This window comes from Phocoena sinus, chromosome 5 (assembly GCF_008692025.1).
Source record: "Phocoena sinus isolate mPhoSin1 chromosome 5, mPhoSin1.pri, whole genome shotgun sequence".
NCBI classification, from domain to species: Eukaryota; Metazoa; Chordata; class Mammalia; order Artiodactyla; family Phocoenidae; genus Phocoena; species Phocoena sinus.
The window spans coordinates 106,064,177-106,090,259 of NC_045767.1; the positions used below are offsets into that span (position 1 = coordinate 106,064,177).

The window sequence follows — 26,083 nt, forward strand, 5'->3', positions numbered from 1 at the left end:
CCCGGCCTCCCGCCCTTACTCCGCCCCCTTCCCCGGCCCGACCCCCAGCCTCTCCTTGTATGTGCGCTTTAAATAATTTCATTCTATTTGGCAAAAGAATAATGCACCTGACTTTACCAGGGCGAAACAACCAGCCGAGAAGAACAAGGAACAGATGTAAAAAGAATAAAAGGAGAGAGGAAAAGAGATGAGACTCGTTTAAAGAAATCCAGGGGCTGAAGAGGTGGCTGCAGCAGCAGAGGCAGCTAGAGCTTCCCTCCCTGTCTGCGCGAGCTGCGGGCGGAGGACGTTTTCACCAGTTGCAGATGTAACCTCGGGAACTCCTGGGTCTGTTGGTTTTGTTTGCCAAACCAAGTCTTTCCTTCTTTGGTTCAGACACTGAAGAGGCTCCTGGATTTTTCTGCCATCGCGCCACAACCTGGCAGTTACCCGGGAGCCTTCCCAAGGAGCTGGAGAAATGAGCCCTTCTGGGCGGAGGATGGGCGAAGAGCGTCAGCAGCTCGGGGCTCCGGCCGGGAAGCGCCTCCTGCTCCCCGGGAGCAGAGGGTCACCCAGCGGGCTGCCGGGCGGCGGCGGCGGCGCCAGGGCGCAGCGCTTCCTGCTCGGGCTCTTCGTGCACGCATGGCTGTGGGCGGCCTCGGGCTCGTCTGCCCAGGTGTTCAACCTCAGCCTTTCCGTGGACGAGGGCCTTCCTCCAGACACTCTAGTCGGAGACATCCGCGCGGGGCTGCCGGCCACACAGCAGCAGCAGGAGGGGGGCGGCTTCTTTCTGTCTGAGGATTCGGATGACTCCCCGTTGCTGGACGACTTCCACGTGCATCCGGACACAGGCATCATCCGCACGGCGCGGCGCCTGGACCGAGAGCGGCGGGACCACTACAGCTTCGTGGCCGCCACGCTGCTGGGCGCGGTGGTGCAGGTGGAGATCCGCGTCAACGACGTGAACGACCACTCGCCCCGCTTTCCCCGCGACTCCCTGCAACTCGACGTCTCCGAGCTCAGCCCGCCAGGTACAGCCTTCCGCCTGCCAGGCGCCCAAGACCCAGACGCTGGGCTGTTCAGCATACAGGGCTACACCCTGGTGCAACTGTCCGACCTTTCTGAGGACCCCGCAGGACCTTTCTTCCAGTTGCGCTACGGGGCTCCGGTGTCACCAAAGTCGCCGCCGTCCTCGTCGCCCCTTGAGCCCCTAGACCTGGTGCTGCTGCGGCGCTTGGACCGAGAGGCGGTGGCAGCACACGAGCTGCAGATCGAGGCGTGGGACGGCGGTCGCCCGCGGCGCACGGGCAGCCTGCGGGTGGACCTGCGCGTGCTGGATGAGAACGACAACCCACCCGTATTTGAGCAGAGCGAGTACCGCGAGGTCGTGCGCGAGGACGCACTGCCAGGCGCCGAGGTCTGTCGTGTGCGCGCCACCGACCGTGACCTGGGGCCCAATGGCCACGTGCGCTACAGAATCCGCTCTCGGCAGGCGCCCGGGACGGGTGGCAGTGGCGGGACACTGGGCGATGCGGCCTATTTCGCGGTGGAGGAGATGAGCGGGGTGGTGCGGGTGCAGAGGCCGCTGGACCGCGAGGCTCAGGCCTGGCACCAGCTGGTGGTGGAGGCCCGCGACGGAGGTGTCGAGCCCGAGGTTGCCACCGTGCGCGTGTCCATCGCGGTGCTGGACGTGAATGACAACTGGCCCGCCATTCATCTACTCTTCCTTACCGAAGGAGGCGCCGCGCGCGTCTCTGAGGGCGCTCGAGTCGGCGACTATGTGGCTCGGGTCTCCGTGTCCGACGCGGACGGTGACCCAGAGAAGGCAGAGGAGGCCGTCGGGGAACTCGGTATGGGCCTCGGGGGCGGGAGCATCTCGCTGGCCTTGGAGGGCGGTGAGGGAGCCTTTGCGCTGCGGTCCGGAGGCTCCTCAGGGGTATTCTTTCTTTGCGTCGAGGGGCCCCTAGACAGGGAGAGCAGAGACCTGTATGATTTGCGACTGGTGGCCACGGATGCGGGAACCCCGCCGCTGAGCACGGAGGAGACGCTGCTGCTCCGGGTCGCTGACCTCAATGACCAGCCGCCTCTCTTCAGCCAGGAGCATTACCGGGCCTCAGTGTCCGAGGCCGCGGCCCCCGGCACCGCGGTAGTGTGCGTCAGCGCCTCCGATGAAGATGAGCCCGGCACAGACCACGCCCGGCTGCGCTATGCGCTGGTCCCTCTCCCAGCGCGCTGCAACCCAGAGGCTCTGAGGGCCACCGCTGAGTGTGGACCATCCTTCACCATCGATCCTGAAATTGGTGTGATTAGCACCACCCGGAGTCTGGACCGAGAAGTCCAGGAGGCCGTAGAGCTGAGAGTGGTGGCCCAAGACCTCGGAGAGCCCCCGCTCTCTGCCACCTGCCTTGTGAGCATCACTGTGGGCGACGTGAATGACAACGAGCCCATCTTCCTGAAGCAGGTGTACAACGCCACCCTTCTGGAGCATGCCCCAGTCGGACACTGCTTTCTGCAGGTGAGTGCATCAGGCCTATCGGGAGGCCTGGGAAGGGATGGAGAGGTTGTGAGTAAGTACAAGGAAGGAGAATTGTGATGTGGATAGTTATACCCAAGCTGAGAAGGCAGGGGCTGTGGGCTCTGGTTCCTCCTCTGCAGGGAGATGAATGGGTGCCCTCTGGTCACCTAACTTTTCTGAATGGTCTCTAAGGTCTTTTCTATCTCACATGATATTTGGATCCTGATTTTGCTTATGGAATGCTGATTTCCTTCAGTCTGTATATGAGCACCCAGATAGGTTTGGGAGGAACAACCCTTTCTCCGTTTTACTTTTTAACAGCGTGCAAATGTCAATGTCGCATATATTTGAGGATCATTATGTGACCACCTGGGGAAGTGAGGTGGCCCTCACACATTGGTTTTTCAAGTAAAGAAGTGTATGCCTTTAGACACTGAAACTGTTTTGAGTAACTATTTCCAGAGACTTCTTACACACTGTCCTACCTTCTCTGGAAGTTTACGAGAGGTAGTGGAGGACATAAGTCATTTTTACCAGCTGCGGGCTGACCTCCTCCAGTGATGCCTTCTGGATTCAGGAGTAGCGGGGCTCAATCATCCTTTATAAAATGGATGATATCCTTTATAGACGGATCTCAGAATGTTGTGATGTGCACCCTTCTAGCAGTACTCCTTATGGCTTCCAATTTCCTAGTATTTATCTGATGTGAGATAACAAACTAGATTTACAAGACTGGTTTATTTACTCCAAGATAATTTGAATAAATAAATAGAGCCTGAGAGGCTAACTAGTGAGTGAAGCTCTAAAACTCCATTTAGCTCTCAAGCTGGGTTGTTTTAAGACCTCTATGGCTTATTTCTTGGTTCTCTGGTGTGGGGGTGGTGCGGGCAGGGTGAGCCTTTAGCCTTGATAAGTCATGTCTCAATAACCTTTAGATAAGTAAGATGCCACTGTATTTTAAAAATGAGTTTCCTGACTTCTTCTCTCTTTTTTAATCCTTTTGCTCTGTGGGTAATAATAATCTCCATTCCTTTCTCTGTCATGACTGACGACTCATTGAGTTGCTAGGTTATTAAAAGAAGGCTTGAAAATCAATTAATGCTTGCTGCTGAAACAGATCCACAAATGCCGATGAATAACATAATGGAAGTTTATTTACATCTCAAGCAGAGTCTGATACGATGCAGATTGATTGGTCCTTCTCCATCCAAGGTAGGGCCAGGGCTGGGAGTGACTTAGATCAGGTCCACCAATGTCCCATTGGTCAGAGCTGAGCCACGTGGCCTCAGGTGTACTGCAAAGGTGGCTGAGAGATGGAGAGGAGCACATGCTGCCAGTGGGCACCAATTTTGTGTCTCCCATGGATGTTGAAAACTGAAGTCATAATAGATGAGAGGTTGGATTAGATAATTTACAAAATTTCTTCCATCTGGAAGACCTTAAGGATCTTGGTGTGAAACAGTACAACTGGACTCTATTTGAAGGAAAATAAGCAACGTAAATTAATTATGATTCCTTTGATTAGAACCTGTCTTTTTAGAGTTGTTTCTAAAATTGTGAGATGATTCTGCCATGAGGTGTGAGTTCATCCCATTATTATGACTTGGTATGTGGCAGATCCATTATGGTGAGCTGAACTTGCCTCAAGTGCAAGACTGCATCTTCAATCGTGAAAAACCTTTCAGGTTGCCAAGTATTGTTATAGGTAGTATTAAAGGGTGCTGATTAGAATTTCTGGAAATTCCAGCAATCTAGCCACTCAAGATTGCAGACACATTCTTATACACTGGGCTCTCCGACCTCACCATAGCAGCTTTGTGAACCTTCTGTGCTGCATCAGCTCTCTCGCTGACTCTGTCCCCTAAGTCTCACCCAGAGTGTCTTCCATCTGCTTGCGATCTCTTTACTCTTAATCTTTCTTTATACCACTTTGTAAAAACAAACCTCCCCCACTCCCTTTGGAGCTCATAGCCTCTTCTTTCTTCCAGGGCTTTGTTTAATTACATTATATCAATTCTTACAGTTGAACGTTTCTGTTGCCCTTTACCCATTTTCTCCCTTTAGACCTCATCTCTGCTCAATTCTCCTTCGTCAGAACCATAAAAATTCCAAATGAGAAATGACAGGAGAAAAAAAAGTTCTTTCCTGGATTCCCTGTAAAGGAATGCCATGTCACCTAATAAAACAAAGCCTGAAACTTCTAGGTGTCTTGGTGGTTACTCCACAACACTAATCTCTGGGCTTATTCCACTCTTATTATGCTCCTACTGCCACCCCAGGGCAGCTATCCTCCCATCCCCCAGTGCTGGCTGAACGCTTCCATGTTCTCAGACCCAAATTGGAACTTTCCAAAGACTTTAAATGTGGGGCTGAACAAAGGGACTTAATACAGAGGACAAGAACTGGTAGCAGCCTGAGATGGGTGACCTCTAGCCCCAAAGGGTTTTCACAACCTTGTGGGCGCTTGTCTGGATTTCTTAGTTCCTTGCTCCCCACTGCCCCCCAGGTGGAGAGCCCCTCCTTGACAGCCTGCCCCTCGGGAACTCCTTTCAGCACCTCTTGATGTTTTCGTGGTCAAGGCAGTTGCTCCTGTGTTTCCCTCTGAGTTCTAGTGTCTGGCCTGAAAGGCTCTCTTTTTCTTCAGATTACTATCAAAGAGACTAACCTCAGTCTCTCTTGGCGGTGAGACTGCCACTCTCTGCCCCACGCTAAATCCAACCATGTGAACTACACTGACAGCCTTTATCTTGTTGTTGTTTTTATAAATTTATTTTTATTTGTTTATTTTTGGCTGCGTTGGGTCTTCATTGTGGTGCGTGGGCTTCTCCTTGCAGTGGCTTCTCTTGTGGAGCATGGGCTCTAGGTGTGTGGGCTTCAGTAGTTGTGGCATGCAGGCTTCAGTAGTTGTGGCACACGGGTTCAGTAGTTGTGGCACATGGGCTTAGTTGCTCTGTGGCATGTGGGATCTTCCCGGATCGGGGCTCGAATCCGTGTCCCCTGCATTGGCAGGGGGATTCTTATCCACTGCGCCATTTTATCTTGTGACCAGATCTTCAAACAATGTAACCGCAGCCTTCATACCTAAATTACACACGTTCCATAACAAGATTATTCTCTTGTACTCCCCCAAATATCAGTACTGTGTTCATTCACTAATTCATTTGCTTAATCAGACAACAATGTTCATTGAATAAACAACATTCCGTGAATGTTGTTTATGGGGTACGTATTACATTCCAGGAACTCGTGCTGGTGCTGGGGAGGCAGCAGTGAGGCCAGGTCCCTGTGCCAGACAAGTGTAGAGTCCCAAGTCCTCCGTCCCATCTCCTTCCCTCCTCCATGTGAAGGCATATGCCCCACCCCAACTTGCTGATCACCCCTTCCCGCCCTGTTCTGATCTCCCCCACCACTATGCTAAATTCTGCCTCTCCAAAGGCAGCTATGTTCTTTTATTTCAGATCCGCTGGGCTTTCTTAGTTTAACCTGACTCATTCTCTAAAGCATTTTGGGCTGCTGCCCACTTCCTCTTTCTTGAATGCATCATCTTCACTGCCTTCTGTCTCACTGCATCCTCTCTGTCTCTGTCTTGCCAATTCCTCCTTGTGGCCCCTACTCAGTGTGATAGAGGCGTTTCCAAAGGTTTTATCTTCCTCTCACTTCGATCTTTTCTATACTTTCTACTTATATATTCCCAGAACTGCAACTTTTTTTTTTTTAACATCTCCAGGGTCGACCTCCTTTACTAACCGCAGATTAACATTTCTCTACCTGGTACGTATCTCTGCCTGGAAGTATTTTTGACATCTCAAATTCTGACATTTTTTAAATCGATGTTATTTATCTTCTACTCTTTTTCTTTTTTCCCCCAACCTTCATTAATCAGCTCCTTTTTGAAACTTTCTATATTTTGTTAATGGATCCCTTCTATAGATGTATTTATGCATTTGGTGTGTGTCTGTCTGTGATTTTGCTATTTGTTGGAGTGGTTGTGTGTTTCACTGCTGAGAGTGACAAGGGTGCAGAGCAAGGTCATGGCTCATATAAATTAATTGTGTAAAAAGCAGGCCTTGGGATCCCACACACGGGCTGTGAGAGAGAGTACCCGCTGTGCTCGTGTGTTTGCTCTCCTGGTCTGACTTTGAGGAGCCTGACTAGGAGGGGTGCCTGGGCATTAAACATAATATCGACCATCTGGGAAGATGTGGGAGATGGGAAGGCCTGATGCCAACTGTGCTCCATGGCCTGAGAAGGACTAACCTATATCTTGTTTCTGATTCATTACATCTTTTGGGGTTACTTCCTTTTATGAATCCCCATCCTTTAGGAAAGTCTTTCTAAATGTGTGAACTTTGTCTCAACTGTACTGTGGAGGTAAAAATGAAAAACCCAAAACACCTCTTGGGGTGGTATGATTTAAGGGAAGGGTTATTAAGTAGCTTTAGTCAAAGTGTCCAGGGCTGGCAGTCCCTCTCCTGAAGTCTGGGTGGTGATAATGGCAAGGGATGCCGAGGTAGGCGGTCCTTAGGAACAGTGTGAGGCCTTCTTTCAAGAGGCTGTCCTAGTGCCAACCTTGGATTAAGGAAGATGTTTCCTAACACCTTCATATCATCTTTGATTCCTCCCCAAATTTGACCACACTAGTTGCCAAGGCCTTCATTTGTCCCTTCATTTATACCCATTGTTGCCACCCTAGTTCTGTCCACATTGTTCCTTGTCTTCTGTTGCCTGTTCTTGATACCAGAGAGATTTTGGGCATATCTCAAATGCCACCTCCTCCCACTAAATGTTTCCTTGTTCTGTCTAGCTCTTTTCTTAATGTTCTTTATGGTGTTACAGCTGTTTACTTGTATTAGTAAGACGATGGATTGTGATTGCCTTGTGCTGTTACAATTTAATGGTATTTGAGTCCCTGTAATTCCTGGTGTTCTCAATCTCATATACTGGAAGATCAACACTTTTGTTAAATTGTATTGAAGAGCATAATGAAAAAAAATTTACTAGCCAGTGGTAGAGCTAGTAAAGGTTTTTACTTTCTATTTTATTTTTTTTTACATTTCATTTGTATGTATATTAAATTTATTGTAAAGTTTCTTTCCTCCATATATTTTATCATTGATCTTTTGGAATTTTATGGTCTGAATTGCATTGTTTATCCCTTATCTTATTACAGACATACTCTTACTGCGCCAATCAGCTGGCTTTACTTCCTTTCCCCTTTTCCTGCTTGAGAAAGATGATCAGATAATTTGTTTGGCTATGTAATAGGAGGGGTATAGCCTGGAATCTGTGGAATGCATTTCTAGTTACAGTCAACGTGTAACTTCCAAGTACTTTGTCTAGTTCTTGGTTCTAGAACTAAAGATGATTGACATTACATGGTAGAGAGTTCTTAGCTTTGAAGACTAAAATTAAGCTACACACAGTGATGAAAAATATAGCCAGACAATGGGATCAGTGTGCCTGGGTTTGAATCTCAGCTCCACTACTTGTCACCTTGGGAACTGTGCCTTAGTTTCCTCATCTGGAAAATATGGATAACAATGGTATCAGCTTGATATAAAGTTTTTCTGTGTGTAATGAATTAGTACATGTATGCTTAAAGCAATGCTTGACTCATAGTAAGTCCTGAATGCATGCTATTTATTATTAAATGCTAGTAAATAAGACTTCTAGAAATAATGAAGACTATTTTGCCTGATATAGTGAATGCTGAGGACTAAGTAAAAATGACATTTCAAATAAAATTCTTGGGACTTCCCTGGTTGTCCAGTGGTAAAGAATCCGCTTTACAGTGCAGGGGATGCATGTTTGATGCCTGGTCAGGGAACTAAGATCCCACATGCCACGGGGCAACTAAGCCCACGCGCCACAGCTACTGAGGTTGTGTGCCTCAACTAGAGCCTGTGTGCTACAAACTACAGAGCCCACGTGCTCTGGAACCCACGCGCCACAACTACAGAGCCCACGCGCTCAGGAACCTGTGTGCCACAACTGGAGAGAAGCCCGCACGCTGCAACAAAAGATCCCTCATGCCACAACTAAGACCTGACGTAGCCAAAAATAAATAATAAATAAATCTTAAAAAACAACATTCTCTTGCACAAAAAGCAGAAAAAATTTAAATTGTGTATTCAGTTTTTAGTTAGATGTATGTGTCTGGCAATGAAGGGAGAAACCTATTTTGCTTATGTTGGAAGCTTGTAACATCTCCTTATGGGTTTATGGAATCCCATGTGTCTTCAAGCAAGGTTCAAATGACCTCTCAATAGCTATCCTCCACCCCTACCCCACCCCCTACGCTGCCACAGAAAAAAGCACTGTGAAAGTCATAGAGGGGAGGCAGTGTGATGTAAGTTGTGGCAAAGGCCTTGGTGTGATGGGTCATGAGTCCTCAGGGTTTCACCCCAAGGGTGCTAAGCATCACACTTAGATTCAGTGGGATCCCTTTCATCTGTGCAGGGCCTGACTCTGGTCTACAGAGTAACTTAGTATGTTTTTTTTTTTATTGAGTTATAATTAACATACAATATGATATAGTTTGAGGTGTTCAACATAGTGATTCAATACTCTTATACATTATGAAATGATCACCACAATAAGTCCAGTTACCATCCATCACCATACAAAGTTGTTGCAGTTATCAACTATATTTCCTGCACATTACATCCCCAAGACTTATTTATTTTATAAGTGGAAGCTTGTACCTCTTACTCCCTTCACGTCTTTCACCAGTCCCCCCACCCCCACTCCCCTCTGGCAACCACCAGTTTGTTCTCTGTACCTATGTCAGTTTCTGTTTTGTTTTTTTGTTTGCTTTGTTTTTTAGATTACACATACAAATGAAATCACATGGTATTTGTCTTTCTTTTTCTTACTTATTTCACTTACCATAATACCCTCTGCATCTGTCCATGTTGCCACAGATTTCATTCTTTTATATGGCAGAGTAATATTCCATTGTATATATGTATATATATGTGTGTATATATATCCCATCTTTTTTACCCATTCATCTGTTGATGGACACCTAGTTTGTTTCCATATCTTGGCTATTGTAAATAGTGCTGCAATGAGCATAGAAGTACATGTATCTTTTCGAATTAGTGTTTTCATTTTCTTTGGGTAAATACCCAGAAGTGGAATTGCTGGGTCATATGGTAGCTCTATTTTTAGTTTTCTGAGAGGGCTCCATACTGTTTTCTGTAGTGGCTATACCAGTTTACAGTCCCATCAACAGTGCACGAGGGTTCCCTTTTCTCCACATCTTGTCTTTTTGAAATAGCCATTCTGACAGGTATGAGGTGATTGCACTGTGATTTTAATTTGTATTTTCCTGATTATTAGTGATGTTGAGCACCTTTTTGTGTGCCTGTTGGCCACCTGTATGTCTTCTTTGGAAAAATATCTATTCAGGCCCTCTGCCCATATTTGACTGGGTTATTTTTTAGCTATTGAGCTGTATGAGTTCTTTACATATTTTGGATATCAACCCCTTATCAGATACATTGTTTGCAGATATCCTATTCAATAGATCACCTTTTAGTTTTGTCAGTGGTTTCTTTCACTGTGCAAAAGCTTTTTAGTTTGATGTAGTCCCATTTGTTTATTTTTGCTTTTGTTGCCCTTTCTGGAGGAGACATATGCCAAAAAATATCTCTAAGACTGATGTCAAAGAAGTTACTACCTATGTTTTCTTCTAGGATTTTTATGGTTTCAAGTCTTACATTTAAGTCTTTAAAACCATTTTGAGTTAATTTTTGTATACAGTATAAGAAAGTGGTCCAGTTCCATTATTTTACATGTGGCTATCCAGTTTTCCCAACACTGTTCAATTATTGAAGAGACTATCTTTTCCCCATTGTATTCTTACCCCCTTGACCATATGAGCATGGGTTTATTTCTGGGCTCTCTATTCTGTTCCATTGTTCTCTGTGTTTGTTTTGGTATCAGTGCCATAGTGTTTTGATTACTGTAGCTTTGTAGTATAGTTTCAAGTCTGGGAGTGTGACACCTCCAGCTTTGTTCTTCTTTCTCAAGATTGTTTTGTGTATTTGGGGCCTTTTGTGGTTCCATACAAATTTTAGGATTATTTGTTCTAGTTTTGTGAAAAATGACATTGATATTTTGATAGGAATTGCATTGAATTTGCAGATTATTTTGGGTAGTATGGATATTTTAATGATACTGATCTTTCCAATCCATGAGCATGGTGTATCTTTCCATATGTTTGTGTCGTCTTCAGTTTCTTTCATCAGTGTCTTATAGTTTCCAGAATGCAGGTTTTTCACCTCCTTGGTTAAATTTATTCTTAGGTATTTTATTCTTTTTGATGCAATTGTTAATGGGGTTGTTTTCTTAATTTCTTTTTCTGATAGTTCTCTTTCTCTTTCATTATTAGTGGGCAGAAATGCAACAGATTTCTATTCTATATCCTGCATCTTTACTGAATTCATTTTTAGTTCTAATAGTTTTTTGGTGGAGCCTTTTGGGTTTTCTATTTATTGTATCATGTCATCTGCAAATAGTGACAGTTTTACTTCTTCCTTTCCAATTTGGATGCCTTTTATTTCTCTTTCTTACCACATTGCTGTGGCTAAGACTTCCAGTACTGTGTGGAATGAAGTGGCAAGAGTGGGCATCCTTGTCTCAGTTCCGGTCTTAGAGGAGAAGCTTTCAGATGTTTACCATTGAGTGTGGTGTTAGCTGTGGGCTTGTTGTACATGGCCTACATTTTTACTGCCTACACCACCACATTGGATGATTTTGATGTCATATCTTATATCTTTTAAATTTTGTGTATCCCTTAACTACTTATTGTAGTTATAATTGATTTGTACTATTTTTGTCTTTTAACCTTCATACTAGCACTTAAGTGCCTCATCCACTGCAATTACTATACTTGCCTTTACCAGTGAGATTTTTTTTTATATATGTATGTTTTGTCATTTCTAGTTGTGGCCTTAAAGAAGACTCTTTAGCATTTCTTGTAAGGCAGTTTAGTGGTGATGAACTCCTTTAATTTTTGCCTTTTGGGAGACTTTGTAATCCCTCTTTCAATTCTGAATGAAAACCTTGACAGATAGCATATTCTAAATTGTAAGTTTTTTTCTCTTTTAGCACTTTATATCCTGCCACTCCCTTCTGGCCTGTAAAGTTTCTGCTGAAAAATCAGCTGATAATCTTACAAGGTTTCCCTTGTATGTGATTAGTTGTTTTTCTCTTGCTGTCTTTAAGATTCTTTTACTTTAACTTTTGCCACTTTAATTATGTCTTGGTGTGGATCTCTTTAGGTTCATCTTCTTTGGGACTCTGTGCTTCCTGTACCTGGATGTCTGTTTCCTTCCCCAAGTTAGGGAAGTTTTCAGTCATTGTTTCTTCAAATAAGTTTTCTGTCACTTTCTCTCTTTCTTCTCCTTCTGGGATATCTATAATGTGAATGTTAGTATACTTGATGTTGTCCCTGAGGTCCCTTAAATTATCATCATTAAAAAAAATTCTTTCTTCCTTTTGCTGTGTTGATTGGGTGATTTCCACTATTCTTTATTCCAGATTGCTTATCCATTCTTCTGTGTCATCTAATCTGCTGTTCATTGTGGCCTTCTTCTCTGATGGGTTTTTCTTATATTTCCTTAATCTTTGTTGAAATTCTCATTGAATTCCTCCATTTTTCTCCCAAATTCAGTGAGCATCCTTATGATCATTTCTTTGGACTCTTTATCAGGTAAATTATTTATCACTGTTTCATTAGGTTTTTTTTTTTCCCTAAGGTTTTATTTTGTTCTTTTGTTTGGAACCATTCTTCTGTATCCTCATTTTGCTTGACTTTTGGTGTTTGTTTCTACAAAGTAGAGAATACAGCTCTCCCTCCCAGTCTTGAAGGAGTGGTCTTCTGTGGGGATGCCCCTGTGTGGACTGCTCGCAGGTCAGGGGCAGTCCTTGGAATGCACAACACCAAGGCCACCTTAGCAGGACAGCTGGAGCAGGAGCAGGTGTGGGTCTGGGGAAGTCCTTGGTGGACTAAAACAATGCTCTACCAGCACCCCTGATCTTGCAGAGGGCTCCAGCAGTTCTCCACCTGTTTGGCAGGAGTTCTAAAGTTAGTAAATAGATTTCTTTGCTGTATAGTATATGTGCCCTTTAAACAGCTGTTTTTTCACTATGTCCCAGGGTGGGTGAATCAGTGCTTGGACCCCTCAGTAATATCCCTTCCTATCTTAGGTTGCTGCCTCATGGGTGGTGTTCCCATGGATCCTGTGTCTCTGTCTCTCCTACCCATTTCTATGTGGTCCTTCTGTGTAGAGAAGCTGTTCAGTCAGCCCTCAGGTCTTCTTCAGGAGGAGTTGCTCTGTATGTAGGCATAGATTTGATGTGTCTGTGGGAAGAGATTAGCTCAGGGTCATCCTAGCCACCTTGGTCCTCTTCCTATCTTCGTGTCTTTTGTTCTGTGTATCAGTTATTACTCTATGGAGTCTTTTATTAAGACAGCCTGAAAAAAGACAGCACTGGAGTTTGAGTACAAAACCTTGGTTTCAGTTCTGACTTCACCATTTACTATCCCTGTTAACTTTCCTGGCCCTAGTTCCTCACTCATAAAATGTTGTATATTAGTTAGGGTTCTCCAAAAAAATAGAACCAATAGGAAATATAAAATGAAGAATTGATTCATGGGATTATAGAGGCCAAGAAATCCCATGATCTGCTGGCTGCAAGCTGGAGACTCAAGAAAGCTGGTGGTATAATTCGGTCCAAGTCTGAAGGCTTGAGAGCCAGAACTGATGGTGTAAGTCCCAGTCAGAGGACAGGAGAAGACTGATGTCCCAGCTCAGCAGTCAGACAGAAAGAGCAAATTCATCCTTTCTCCTCTTTTTTGTTCTGTTGAGGCCTTCAGTGGATTGGATGATATGCACACACATTGGGGAGGACATTCTACTTTTCTCAGTCCAGCAATTCAAATGTTAATCTCAGCCAGAAACACCCCCACAGACATACCTAGAAATAATGTTTAACCAGATATCTGGACATCATAAGGCCCAGTCATGTTGACCATCACACACTGTAATTCATTTTGAGAGCATGTTATCATAAGGATTTGAGGTAATCTACACTATGTGGTAGAAAGTAGTTGGTGTAGTAAGAATTAAGGGAACTTGGAGGTGGGAGGGTTTATGTGGTGGATCAGGATGGAGGTTTCACTAGATATGGACCTTCCAGGGAGTCCTGTGTTGTGATATGTAGGTTTTTATTTACAGCTTGTCATGGATACATTCCAGGATAGCTGCAAAAAAATTTTTTTTTGCATAAAAATGTGTAATGCATTCCTAGGCGTGATCACCTCTAAAATAGAATCATTTAGGATGGCCTTCTGAAAGTTGTGATCAGTAAGATTTCCTTCCTCTGAGAATTCAAATCTGACGATATATTAATTTTATTTACAACTAAACACCAGACTTCTATTAATGAGCCCTTTGCCTTCTAAATTATAAAGTAAAAGTGAGGAACCTTAGAAATAATTTATATTTTCATAGTCCATTAGGGAAACTATGCTAAGTCATTCTTACAAATGCCAGGTTATTGCTTAAAGTTTTACTGAATTAAAATCTTCATTTAAAAAGAATGTGTTGTTTGTGGTGCAGACAGATCAAATGAATATGGCAACGAATACAAATTTTAATTAAAACTCTAGGATACATAATCCATGTGGCGATAGTATGAACTAGAATAATCATGGTGTGTCTGGTCCTGTAGTGAAGTAGTGGGTGGAGTTTTGAAGACACAGGAGACAGCCCATGAAGGACTCGCAGTGTTTGCCTAGAGTTTGGCCTTTGCTATAGAGGCAACAGAGAGAGGTGGGGAGTTTTTAAATAGAGATCAACCTGTGTAAAGTAAGGTTTTAGGAAGATTTGTCTTGAATCAGTGGGAGGAAGAAAGCAGCAAAACTAGGTAGGAGACTCCTGAGACTCTTGTAATAATACATATTCAGTTACGAGGGCCTGAACTAGGGAAATGGTAGTGAAGTGTAGTAGAAAGGCTGACCTTAGACGCATTATAAAGGAAATGCTACAACTTGAATAAGGGATGAGGGGAGAAGTAAAAGATGATCCCACATTTTCAGTCTGGGTTAGTGGGAGGAATAGGAAAAGCTACTGGTGAGAGTTTTGGGGAAAAGATGCTTGCTTAGTTGAGTGTTTGATATGTTGGGCATGAATTAATGGCCAGTAGTCTGGGAAAAGATATCTTGAAAGCTTTTTAGATATTCAGAGCTACAGTAGAGGAAAGAGCGGAAGGTTGAAGATGGAAACTTGGAAGTCATTCATTTGGAGGTGATAATTAAAGCTGTGGAAGTGAAAGTGAGGATAATGAGAGAAGAGTCAACGGCTAAGGATGCTGGTGGGACAAGGGTCATGCCACTTGTATGGTGTTGGAAGTTAGGTATCTGTAATCATAGCGCTGTTTGCTTATTTTCTGGAACCCCATGGACTGGTGGAGACTCTACAGAGATGGTTGGCATCCTGCCCCATTTTCTAAGCTCCTTTGAACCGCTTCTGAAATATTCAGCATCCCTCTCCACACTCCCAGGCAGTAAGGCACACATTATCTGGCTCTGCTCTTCTCTCTTCCCACTTCTCCTTATTTCCTACAGACCTAGTCAGTCCACCATATGCTTTGAGGGTATTGACAGCCTTTTAGCCAGTTTTGTCTCCACTGTAGCTCTTGCTATTCAGGTACACTAGTTTTACGTTTTCCCAATTGGCATGGTTTTATGTCTTTTTTTTTTCGTTGTTTTGTTTTTGTTTTTTTGCGGTATGCGGGCCTTTCACTCTTGTGGCCTCTCCCGTTGCGGAGCACAGGCTCCGGACGCGCAGGCTCAGCGGCCATGGCTCACGGGCCCAGCCGCTCCGCGGCATGTGGGATCTTCCCAGACTGGGGCACGAACCCGTGTCCCTTGCATCGGCAGGCGGACTATCAACCACTGCGCCACCAGGGAAGACCTGGTTTTATGTCTTTTCAAAATATTTTTTATTGGAATATAATTGCTTTACAATGTTGTGTTAGTTTCTGCGATACAATGAGGTGAATCAGCTATATGTATACATATATCCCCTCTCTCTTGGACCTCCCTCCACCCCAATCCCACCCACCTAGGTCATCACAGAGCACAGAGCTGAGCTCCCTATGCTGTACAGCAGGTTCCCATTAGCTATCTATTTTACACACGGTAGTATATTTATGGCAAACCTAATCTCCAAATTCATCCCACCCTCCCCTTCTTCCCCTGTGTTCACACGTCCATTCTCTATGTCTGCGTTTCTATTCCTTCCCTGCAGATAGGTTCATCTGTACCATGTTTCTAGATTCCACATATATGCGTTAATATATGATATTTGTTTTTCTCTTTCTGACCTACTTCACTCTGTATGACAGACTCTAGGTCCATCTGCATCTCTACAAATGACCCAATTTCATTTCTTTTTAAGGCTGAGTAACGTTGCATTGTATATATGTACCACATCTTCTTTATCCATTCATCTGTTGATGGATATTTAAGTTGTTTCCATGACCTAGCTATTGTAAATAGTGCTGTGGTGAACATTGTAGTACATGACTCTTTTTGAATTATGGTTTTCTTAGGGTATATGCCCAGTAGTGGGATTGCTGGGTCATATGGTAGCTCTATTTTAAGTTTTCTAAGGAACCTCTGTTCTCCACAGTGGCTGTATCAATTCACATTCCCACCAACAGTGCAAGAGGGTTCCCTTTTCTCCACACCCTCTCCAGCATTTACTGTTTGTAGATTTTTTGATGATGGCCCTTCTGACCAGTGTGAGGTGACACCTTATTGTAGTTTTGATTTGGATTTCTCTAATAATTAGTGATGTTGACCATCTTTTCATGGGCCTTTTAGCCATCTATACGTCTTCTTTGGTGAAATGCCTATTTAGATCTTCTGCCCATTTTTGGATTGGGTTGTTTGTTTTTTTGATATTGAGCTGCATGAGCTGTTTGTATATTTTGGAGATTAATTCTTTGTCAGTTGCTTTGTTTGCAAATATTTTCTCCCATTCTGTGGCTTGTCTTTTCCGTCTTGTTTATGGTTTCCTTTGCTGTGCAAAAGCTTTTAAGTTTAATCAGGTCCCATTTGCTTATTTTTTGTTTTTATTTTCATTACTCTAGGAGGTGGGTCATAAAAGATCTTGCTGTGATTTATGTTAGAGTGTTTTTCCTATGTTTTCCTCTAAGGGTTTCATAGTGTCTGGTCTTTAATTTAGGTCTTTAATCCATTTTGAGTTTATTTTTGTGTATGGTGTTAGGGAGTGTTCTAATTTCATTCTTTAACATGTAGTTGTCCAGTTTTCCCAGCACCATTTATTGAAGAGGCTGTCTTTTCTCCACTGTATATTCTTGCCTCCTTTGTCATAGACTAGGTGACCATATGCAAGTGGGTTTATCTCTGGGCTTTCTGTCCTGTACTATTGAGCTATATTTCTACTTTTGTGCCAGTACCATACTGTGTTGATTACTGTAGCTTTGTAATATAGTCTGAAGCTGGGGAACCTGATTCCCTCAGCTCCGTTTCTCCTTCTCAAGATTGCTTTGGCTATTTGGGGTCATTTGTGTTTCCATACAAACCATAAAAAATTTTTTTTCTAATTCTGTGAAAAATACCATTGGTATTTGACAGAGATTGCACTGAACCTGTAGATTGCTTTGGGTGCTATAGTCATGTTCAAAATATTGATTCTTCCAATCCAGGAGCATGGTTTATTTCTCCATCTGTTTGTGTCATCTTTGATGTCTTTCATCAGTGTTTTCTGAGTACAGGTCTTTTGCCTCCTCAGGTAGGTTTATTCCTAGGTATTTTATTCTTTTTATCGTGATGATAAATGGGATTGTTTCCTTAATTTCTCTTTCTGATCTTTCATTGTTATTGTATAGGAGTGCAAGAGATTTCTGTGCATTAATTTTGTATCTTGCAACCTTACCAAATTCATTGATTAGTTCTAGTAGTTTTCTGGTGGCATCTTTAGGATTTTCTATGTATAGTATCATGTCATCTGCAAAGAGTGACAGTTTTACTTCTTCTTTTCCAATTTGTATTCCTTTTATTTCTTTTTCATCTCTTATTGCTGTGGCTAGGACTTCCAATACTATGTTGAGTAATAGTGGTGAGGATGGACATCCTTGTCCTGTTCCTGATCTTAGAGGAAATGCTTTCAGTTTTTCACCATTGAGAATAATGTTTGCTGTGGGTTTGTCATTTATGGCCTTTGAATTTTGGCAAAAGCTTTTTTTGCATCTATTGAGATGATCATTTGGTTTTTATTCTTTAGTTTGTTAATATGGTGTATCACGTTGATTGATTTGCATATATTGAAGAATCCTTGCATCCTTGGGATAAATCCCACTTGATCATGGTATATGATCTTTTTAATGTGTTGTTGGAATCTGTTTGCTAGTATTTTGTTGAGGATTTTTGCGTCTGTGTTCATCAGTGATATTGGTTTGTAATTTTCTTTTTTTGTGATATCTTTGTCTGGTTTTGGTATCAGGGTGATGGTGGCCTCGTAGAATGAGTTTGGGAGTGTTCCTCCCTCTGCAATTTTTTGGAAGAGTTTGAGAAGGATGGGAGTTAACTCTTCTCTAAATGTTTGATAGAATTCACCTGTGAAGCCATCTGGTCCTGGCCTTTTGTTTGTTGGAAGATTTTTAATCACAGTTTCAATTTCATTACTTGTGATTGTTCTGTTTATATTTTCTAATTCTTCCTGGTTCAACTTTGGGAAGTTGTACCATTCCAAGAATTTGTCCATTTCTTTTATTATTACTTCTATTCAAGGAACCCTGTCCCACAGCTCTTATTTGGAACTGCTCCACCTTTTAAATCTCAGCTTATGTCCCATAAGCTAGTCTCTGATTAGAGCCTCCTAGGTTTTTAGCTTTCTCAGTCTTTAATTTGATTTACATTTACTTTTTGAAACTAAATTTTTTTCTAGGCTCCTTTTCTTCCTTATAAACCAGTCCTCTCCTTGCTTTAGTTCCTTTGCTGTCCAGCTGGGACGCCTGGGTGCACAAAATTAACCCTTGCTCTTCCACACCTGTACACGTATTACTGACGGTGGAATAATCTAGCTTACATGCCCCTCCGCCCCCCAACACTTGGACTGTAGGGCACAGCTGGAGGAATTCCAAGTGGGGATTGGCTCTAAGTATATGGTATCAGCTGGGCCCTCAACACTGCCGGGCAATTTTTTGGTATTCACCTTAGCATCTCTCCCACCACTTTACTCTCTTTAAGCATTATGTTTTGATCCCTTTACTCTGCCTTCTACTCAGTAGAGTCCAGAGGCAAAATCTTGCCTCCCACCATCAGACTTTTCTGTATCTGTGCCATCCAGTCCCCAAGGATTAAGTGATTCTCCTCCGTCCAAATCAAACTTATTCATTCATGTTCTATATTTTACCTCTCCCATCTTTTCTGACACAGCTTCTCAATTACCCCCTTTCTCTTCTATCTTTTACCGCTGCCTCTATACTTTTCTCTTTAGCATGTAATATGCCTCTCCCATTGCTTGCAGTATTTACAAGTCAAGTCTGTGGGCATGTTGCCCCTGTTTGCTCAACTTCCTTCCTCAGTGCCCTGTAATGACTGAGGCTGCTACCTGTTCGCCCATGTCTACCCAGCCCTGGACACATGTTAAGAGCCCTTTCCCAGCTGAAGAAAGGTTCTGGAAATCTGCTGTTGTCTTGTTCAGAGTCTGGTATCCCTTGATGATGGATTAAGGACCTCTTTAGCAAAAGTGGCTTCCTTCAGCATCTATTACTATCAAAAAGTTGTGAATAAAATGTAGCTGCTAAAGGATAAGAAAGGACATGAAGGATTTATTATTGCCCATTTCTTAATATTATATCCTGTAGTGTTGGAAGCCATTAACTACCATCTTTCATATGAAAAGAAAGTGTTGAATCAGTTAACATAGGGTATTGTATTGAACAGACAAAAACGTCTTAATCTTGATTATTGTTTAATCTTGCAACGTTTACCTTTTGACTCTATGACCTTTGGGCATACTAGCCCTGCCCTATGTATGCAGTGGGACACTGTGTCTTTCTTTCTTAGCAATTACGTTTTGAATTTCCTTTTAAAAAGCCCACGCTGTTAACTTCATTTCAGGGTTTACCATTTTCCCATAAAAATGCAGATCTCAGATTGCCCACTGATGAAGTGTATGCAAGCTCTTTAATAGAGAAGATGGAAGTGGTTTACCAGTGCTCATGATTTCCAGGTGTCCTTGATTTGGGCAGAGGATGAGTGATCTAGTGGATGAAAGCTTGTCCTATCGGGCCAGATGGAAGAGGGTTTACATTTCAGCTCTGTCATTTAGTAACTTGGGCTTGAGCAAGTTCCCAAATCTTTGTAAGCCTCAATTTTCTCATCCATAAAATGGGGATGATAATAGGATCGACTTTGTGGAGCTATTGTGGATATTCAATGAGATGATACCGACCAGGGCAGAGAGCGATGCCCGCCGCATGTAAACTCCCAGGAAAGTTTATTATTATGTGTATCTTCATTTGAGTTTTGATTAAACTGAGGAGCCAAGGGAGAGTGAAAGAAAGAAGTGTCAGTTTCTTGTTTTAAAACCTCAGTGACTAGTCATGTTAAATGGATAGAAATATGATCCTGTACCTCAAATGATGTTCTAGGAAAGCTCACTGTCTTAGGTACTTTGTAGACCTTCAGTCCCACATTTAGTCTGCCTCTCACCACGGACAGCCATGGGAGCCATCTGGGCCCTGAGGATACCTTGATCTTCTTGGTTGAAAGTAAAGATTAGAGTAGCCTGATCTCTGACATTCTTCCACAGTTCATTTCTGATTATACTTGCCAGGCCTGTGGCTCCCATGACCCTGGGCATGTTTCTGGCCTTCCAAGGTCAAGGGTGTTTCCTAAAAAGAGACACCAGCAAGCTTTGTCTTATTGTACTTGTCTCTTGAGATGTAAGTTATCCTAGTGAAGGAGGAAAACACTGACATCCTAGGATGTGGCTGACTTGTGTCTTCGTTTTCTTATTGATTATCCTGAGAACTTCTCATTCTCATTCAGTAGTGGAAGTTGGGCAAAGGGAAAAAAGAGATGCTTTGAATTTTCCTTTAATTTAAGTCAAGAGGAATAATATAATTCACAGTACTCTTTAACAAACATTTATTGTTAGGCATTGAGTGGTTTTGAATAATTTTATTTATTCAGAATAATTACAGAAAACAGATACGATGACAGAAAAAAAAAGACATCAATTAAAATTTATTTGGGTATCTCCTTTAAGAAAGCTGAGCAAAACAAATCATTCCTTAGAAGTTCTTTTGCATATCAAACTAGGAAACTTAGAGTTTAAATTCAGTCATCCCTTGGTATTTGTGGAGTATTGGTTCTAGGACTACCCGCAGATACAAAAATCCTCAGATGCTCAAGTCCCTCATATAAAATGGTGCAGTACAGTATTATTATAATTGGAATATTGAGGTAAAACTTTTTTTCAGTTGTATTTTTGTGTGTTGTGTGTACACTCTATATATTGAGATCTTTCATATAATCAGTAAGTTATTTGTTTATGCTCACTCATAGAAATTTAACCTATGTTTTCTATTCTAAAGGATGGTAATAATTTTTAATTATTGAATTTTTTGGATAATAGTGTTGATTTACTTCATACTAAATCTTCAGACAAGAAATACTACCCACTTGATGCTTTGAAGGAATGTGTTGTAGCAAAAAGCAAGGAAGACTTGTAGTGCAGTGTGTGTTCACAAGGATAGCAAAGAGGAAAGAACAGAACAGAACCTGAGGCAATTTCTCATCTCATCTACGTTTGATTACTGACAGTTAATTCACAAATTCTGTTCAGAACAAAAGATTGTCCTCTATCTCTTTTGTTCAGAGTATTCTGAATGTTCTTTTGTTCTTCATTTAAATTAACTGTGTAGAAATAGCCAGTGTTATGGATATATTTTCAAGAGATTAAATATTATTTCTAGGCTCACCATAAATGGACTTATATACTATTTGATTTTCAACAGTTGTGTAGTTAGACACTTCTCATGTTGTATACTTCTCTTGATTTCTACATTTGGAAACACAGAGGAAGTTATTGTTTACATAGAGATTGACTTGTCTAGTTTTTAAGAATGTCGATTATAAAAGAACCCAGTCATGAGGTAAAGAGCCATCTAAGCTTATGCACTGTTTACTTTCCTTTGAAGTATGGATTATTTTAAGTACTGAACTGTTAAAAATAATACAAAGGCTGTTCTGTTACATTATGCATAAACAAGAGCACAATATTTCAGTGCTGGCAGATACTTTATTTCCTGGACTCATCTTACAAGAACTTTTATGTGGTATTTTTCTTGTGTAGAATCTAATCTTTATGCTTATGTCTGTTCCACTTCCATTGTCTGTCAGTGTCCAGCACAAAGAAGAGAGGTGACAGGAAGGGCAGTTTATTAATTAAGTTTGATACTTACAAACTAATTAATGTACTCTAGGTAATTTGCTTACTTGAATTAAAAATTTAAGTTCTATGTATATTACAGCATATTTCTAATATCACAAAATGAATTTAATAAGTTCATCTTTTGAGTTTTGAATCTTAGTATATTTTAAAAGAAAGACAGTTTTTTTGGAACATGGTAATATTCAGTTTTGCCATGTACACTGAGAAGTACAATTGTGCTCTTATCTAAATTCATAACATTTTAAGGCTATTTTGCTACTATATCTCTAAATGCACTTTAACATATGAAGTACAGTTACCACTTTTGTCTGTCATTTGTGAAGATAACTTTTCCATTTTTTTAAAAGGATAAAGTTAAGCTTCTTCCATATATAAAGAGAGATCTTTCTAGAAGCTGCTTTTTCTTTATTTTTAAATATACTTTTCTCTACCTCATTCTTTATTTTCTCTGTTCCTGAGTTTTCAAATACACATATATTAGAACTTTTGATCTGAGGTCCTAAGGCTCTGTTTATTTTTCTTTTCAATAATTTTCTTCTTGTTCTTCAGACCAGATGGTTTCTATTGCTTTATTTTCAAGTTCACCGTTTTATTCCTCATCTCTGTTCTGCTGTTAAACACATCCAACAATTTTTTAAAAATTTCGGGTATTGTATTTTTCATTGTAGAATGTCCATTTTGTTTTATTTTATAGTTTCTGTTTCTCTGCTGAAATCCCCTATCTTTTCATTCATTACAAGAGTATCTTCCTTTTCCTCATATAGTTATAAAGTCTTTGTGAATTTCAACATCCAGATCATCCTGGAGTTGGTCTCTTTTTTTTTTTTTCTCTTGAAAATAGATCATATCTTCCTAGTTACTCACATGTTGAATAATTTTGCATTGTATTCTGGACATTGTGTACATTATGGTGTGGAGACTCTGGATTCTGTTGTGCTCTTCTGAATAGTGTTGATATTTTTGTTTTAGCAGGCAATTAACTTGGTGGGACTCAAACTGAAGAATCTGATTTTTGGGGCACCAGTGCAAATCTCACTTCATTTCAGTTCAGTTTTCTTAACTGGGTTTTTGCAATATGCCCCATACATGTATAGTTCACGGGTCAATCAGAGATTTGGGCAGAGTTTACACAGAATTTGGGGCTTGCTCCTATCTGGGATTTTCCTTCCACTTTGTAATGACTGTGGTTGCCCTGACTTCTGTCCTAAGTTTCTTCAATCCAGGAAGACTGTGTGCTCCTAATGGGGCTTTAGCCTCCTTGAATGATGCCTTGACTGACACCTGTGTTTAGGTAATAGGCTAAAAAAATAGAATAAATTAAACTTAAAAAATGGAAAACCCCCTCCATGTCAGTCCATTCTTCAATTTTTTTGACCCTTTGTGAAAATCTTACTGTTTTTATTCAGTCCCAAGAGGCTTCAGATTTTTTTTCTGTTTTATTCAAAGTTTATAGTTGTTACATGAAGGAGGGTAGGTTTTTGTGAGAGTGTACTCAGCCGTACCAGAAGCAAAACTCTTGCTTTTTCCTTAAACTCAAATTTCTATCAATTTCAATGAGATTCAGATGATTAAGACTAAATAGTAAGAGCCCTTTGAATACAGAGCCTGTAGAATTTTACTTTATTTATAATATATTAGATTATTGTTGAATGGGGAAGCTAATGTGTACAGCTACAAATGTTTACTGATTCAGAATTTCATAGATTAATTAATATTACTAGTCATGAAAGTTAACAGTTTAAAATTATTTAAGTAGGTTTTAGTTTCACTCATGCTCAATAAATAATTTTATGTATTTATAATTCTAGAATCTTCATTGAACAAATGATAATCCTTCATGAAAAAGTAAAAATAGAAATCAACTCCATGGGCAAGACAGGAATAAAGACGTGGACATAGAGAATGGACTTGGGGACACATGGAGGGGGAAGGGTAAGCCGGGACAAAATGAGAGAGTGGAATGGACTTATAAATACTACCAAATGTAAAATAGATAGCTAGTGGGAAGCAGCCACATAGCACAGGGAGATCAGCTTGGTGCTTTGTGACCACCTAGAGGGATGGGATAGGGAGGGTGGGAGGGAGACACAGGAGGGAGGAGATATGAGGATATGATTCACTTTGTTGTAAAATAGAAACTAACTCACCATTCTAAAGCAATTATACTCATAAAGATGTTTAAAAAAAAAAGAAAAAGAGAAAAAAAAAAAGGCCAGTTAAAACCCCAGGAACTTGGATGCCCCGACCCCTGCCATTTCCTGACCTGTCTGAGAGATCTCAGGCATTCCCCATCGCTCTCGGCAGCACTGCCTGAAAACTGTGTTGAATATTTAACAGATATTAGAGATATATGCATAGTTTTTCCTGAATGATCTGGTCAGTTCCACAGCCTTTCATTATAAATAAAATCAAACAAAAATGTATCATTTATCCAACATGCATCTTCCTTCCAGATAAAACTAAACATGAAAAATGTATATGTATTAAATTCAAGTTTGGGGGAAATGTTGGAAATGAAAATGTGATAGTTTTTTAAATTAAAAATACTATAAAAGTAAAAAAAAAGAAAGAAATCAACTTCATGAATTTGCTGACAATATTTCCCACCATATTTGGGTTTGGCTGAGACATGTAGGAAAAGTAATTCAATGTGACCCATCTGAGGAAAACCAGTCCTTAACAAGCCCTGTCCAAATGTGAGGAACAAGCTAAGATTGTTAAAAATCATTACGACTGACTTTTAATATACCAAAGAAACTTTTGTCTAAGTAGAAATTAATTTTGCTGAACCCAAATATCTCACAATTATCTTTTACTAAGTGCATTGTTCTCTGATCACGTATCAGATAGAACCTACCATTTCCTTTGATAGTTACTTTCTTTCAAAAGCACCTGTAACACAGACTTGATTATATTACTCATGCATTCATTGTAAGGTCAAGTTCAAAGTCCTTGCCTAATCCATTCTTCCCGCCTTTCTATCCTTGTTCCAGGGAACTCTCCCCAACCCCTTCATACTTCACAAAGGATCTTTCTCTCCTCAGGCATTTGCTGTGTGTTAGGGACCGAATGTTTGTGTCCCCAAGATCCATATGTTGAAGTTGGAAGTGGTGGGGCCTTTGGGAGGTCTTGGTTTAGATGAGGTTGTAAGGGTGGGGCCCTGCGATGGGATTAGTGTCTTTATAAGAAGAAGAAGAGACCAGAACTTGCTCTCTCCACCATGTCAGGCCGTCTGCACACCAAGAGGTTTCTCAACAGAACCCGACCATGCTGGCAACCTCATCTCAGACTTACAGCATCCAGAACTGTGAGGGTAAATTTCTGTTTTTTAAGCCAGCCAGTCTGTGTACTTTATTATGACAGCCAGAGCTGACTTTGCTAGAAAATCAATGTAGTTATTTTTTTCCTTGAAATGTGCTGTCTGTGTCATCTTTACCATTGGCTCCCCTTCCTCCAGCTTCTCTTACTTGATTTTTACAAAATATCATGTCCTTAGGGAGACCTCTTTAACCATCTAAGCTTCCCATTTCACCTCTGTTAATCAAGTCCCATCTTATAAACACCCATAGATTGTATGCATTATGCAATAAACCTTTTCTGTAGCATGCCTCACACAGGTAACCTGTGCAGTATCTGCTTCCCTGCTCATTGTAGGTTTGAAAGATGATGGCAGAGGCCTTATCTGTGTTGCTTACTGCTAAGTGCTTATGAAAATGCATTGTACCTATAAGAGTAGGATTTGTTCAATAAGATGGAGCGACCTGCATGGTACTCACTTAAATGAGTGTTGACTCCTTCAGGAATGGGGCATCTCCTACAGCATCCTTACTGCTTTCTGAAAAATACTGCTGCCATTGAAACATCTACTAATAAACATTATAATATGGCAAGACAGTTCATATCCTCTTTATGTTGCAATTTAGTGCCAGACAGTTCTCATTTCACGTAAAGAAACATGATCTCTGTCAGTGCCTCTTTTTAGACTCTGCCAGAATATGAAGTTATGAATTTTGCATATTAGCAGAGATATTGCTAGAGTCCTTTTTTTGTTTCTTAAACATCTCAGGTTAACAATCGG

The 26,083-nt window shown here is 41.5% G+C and overlaps 1 protein-coding gene across 1 annotated transcript in view; it reads left to right on the plus strand.

Moving 5' to 3' along the window:
- The first annotated feature begins 414 nt into the window (after positions 1–414).
- Positions 415–26,083, plus strand: part of DCHS2 (dachsous cadherin-related 2) — a 295,264-nt gene continuing 269,595 nt past the window's right edge. Inside the window, exon 1 of the mRNA XM_032633646.1 lies at positions 415–2,494. Within this exon, the coding sequence (XP_032489537.1) occupies positions 458–2,494 (2,037 nt within the window). The 5' untranslated portion in view covers positions 415–457. The remainder of the gene's footprint in view (positions 2,495–26,083) is intronic.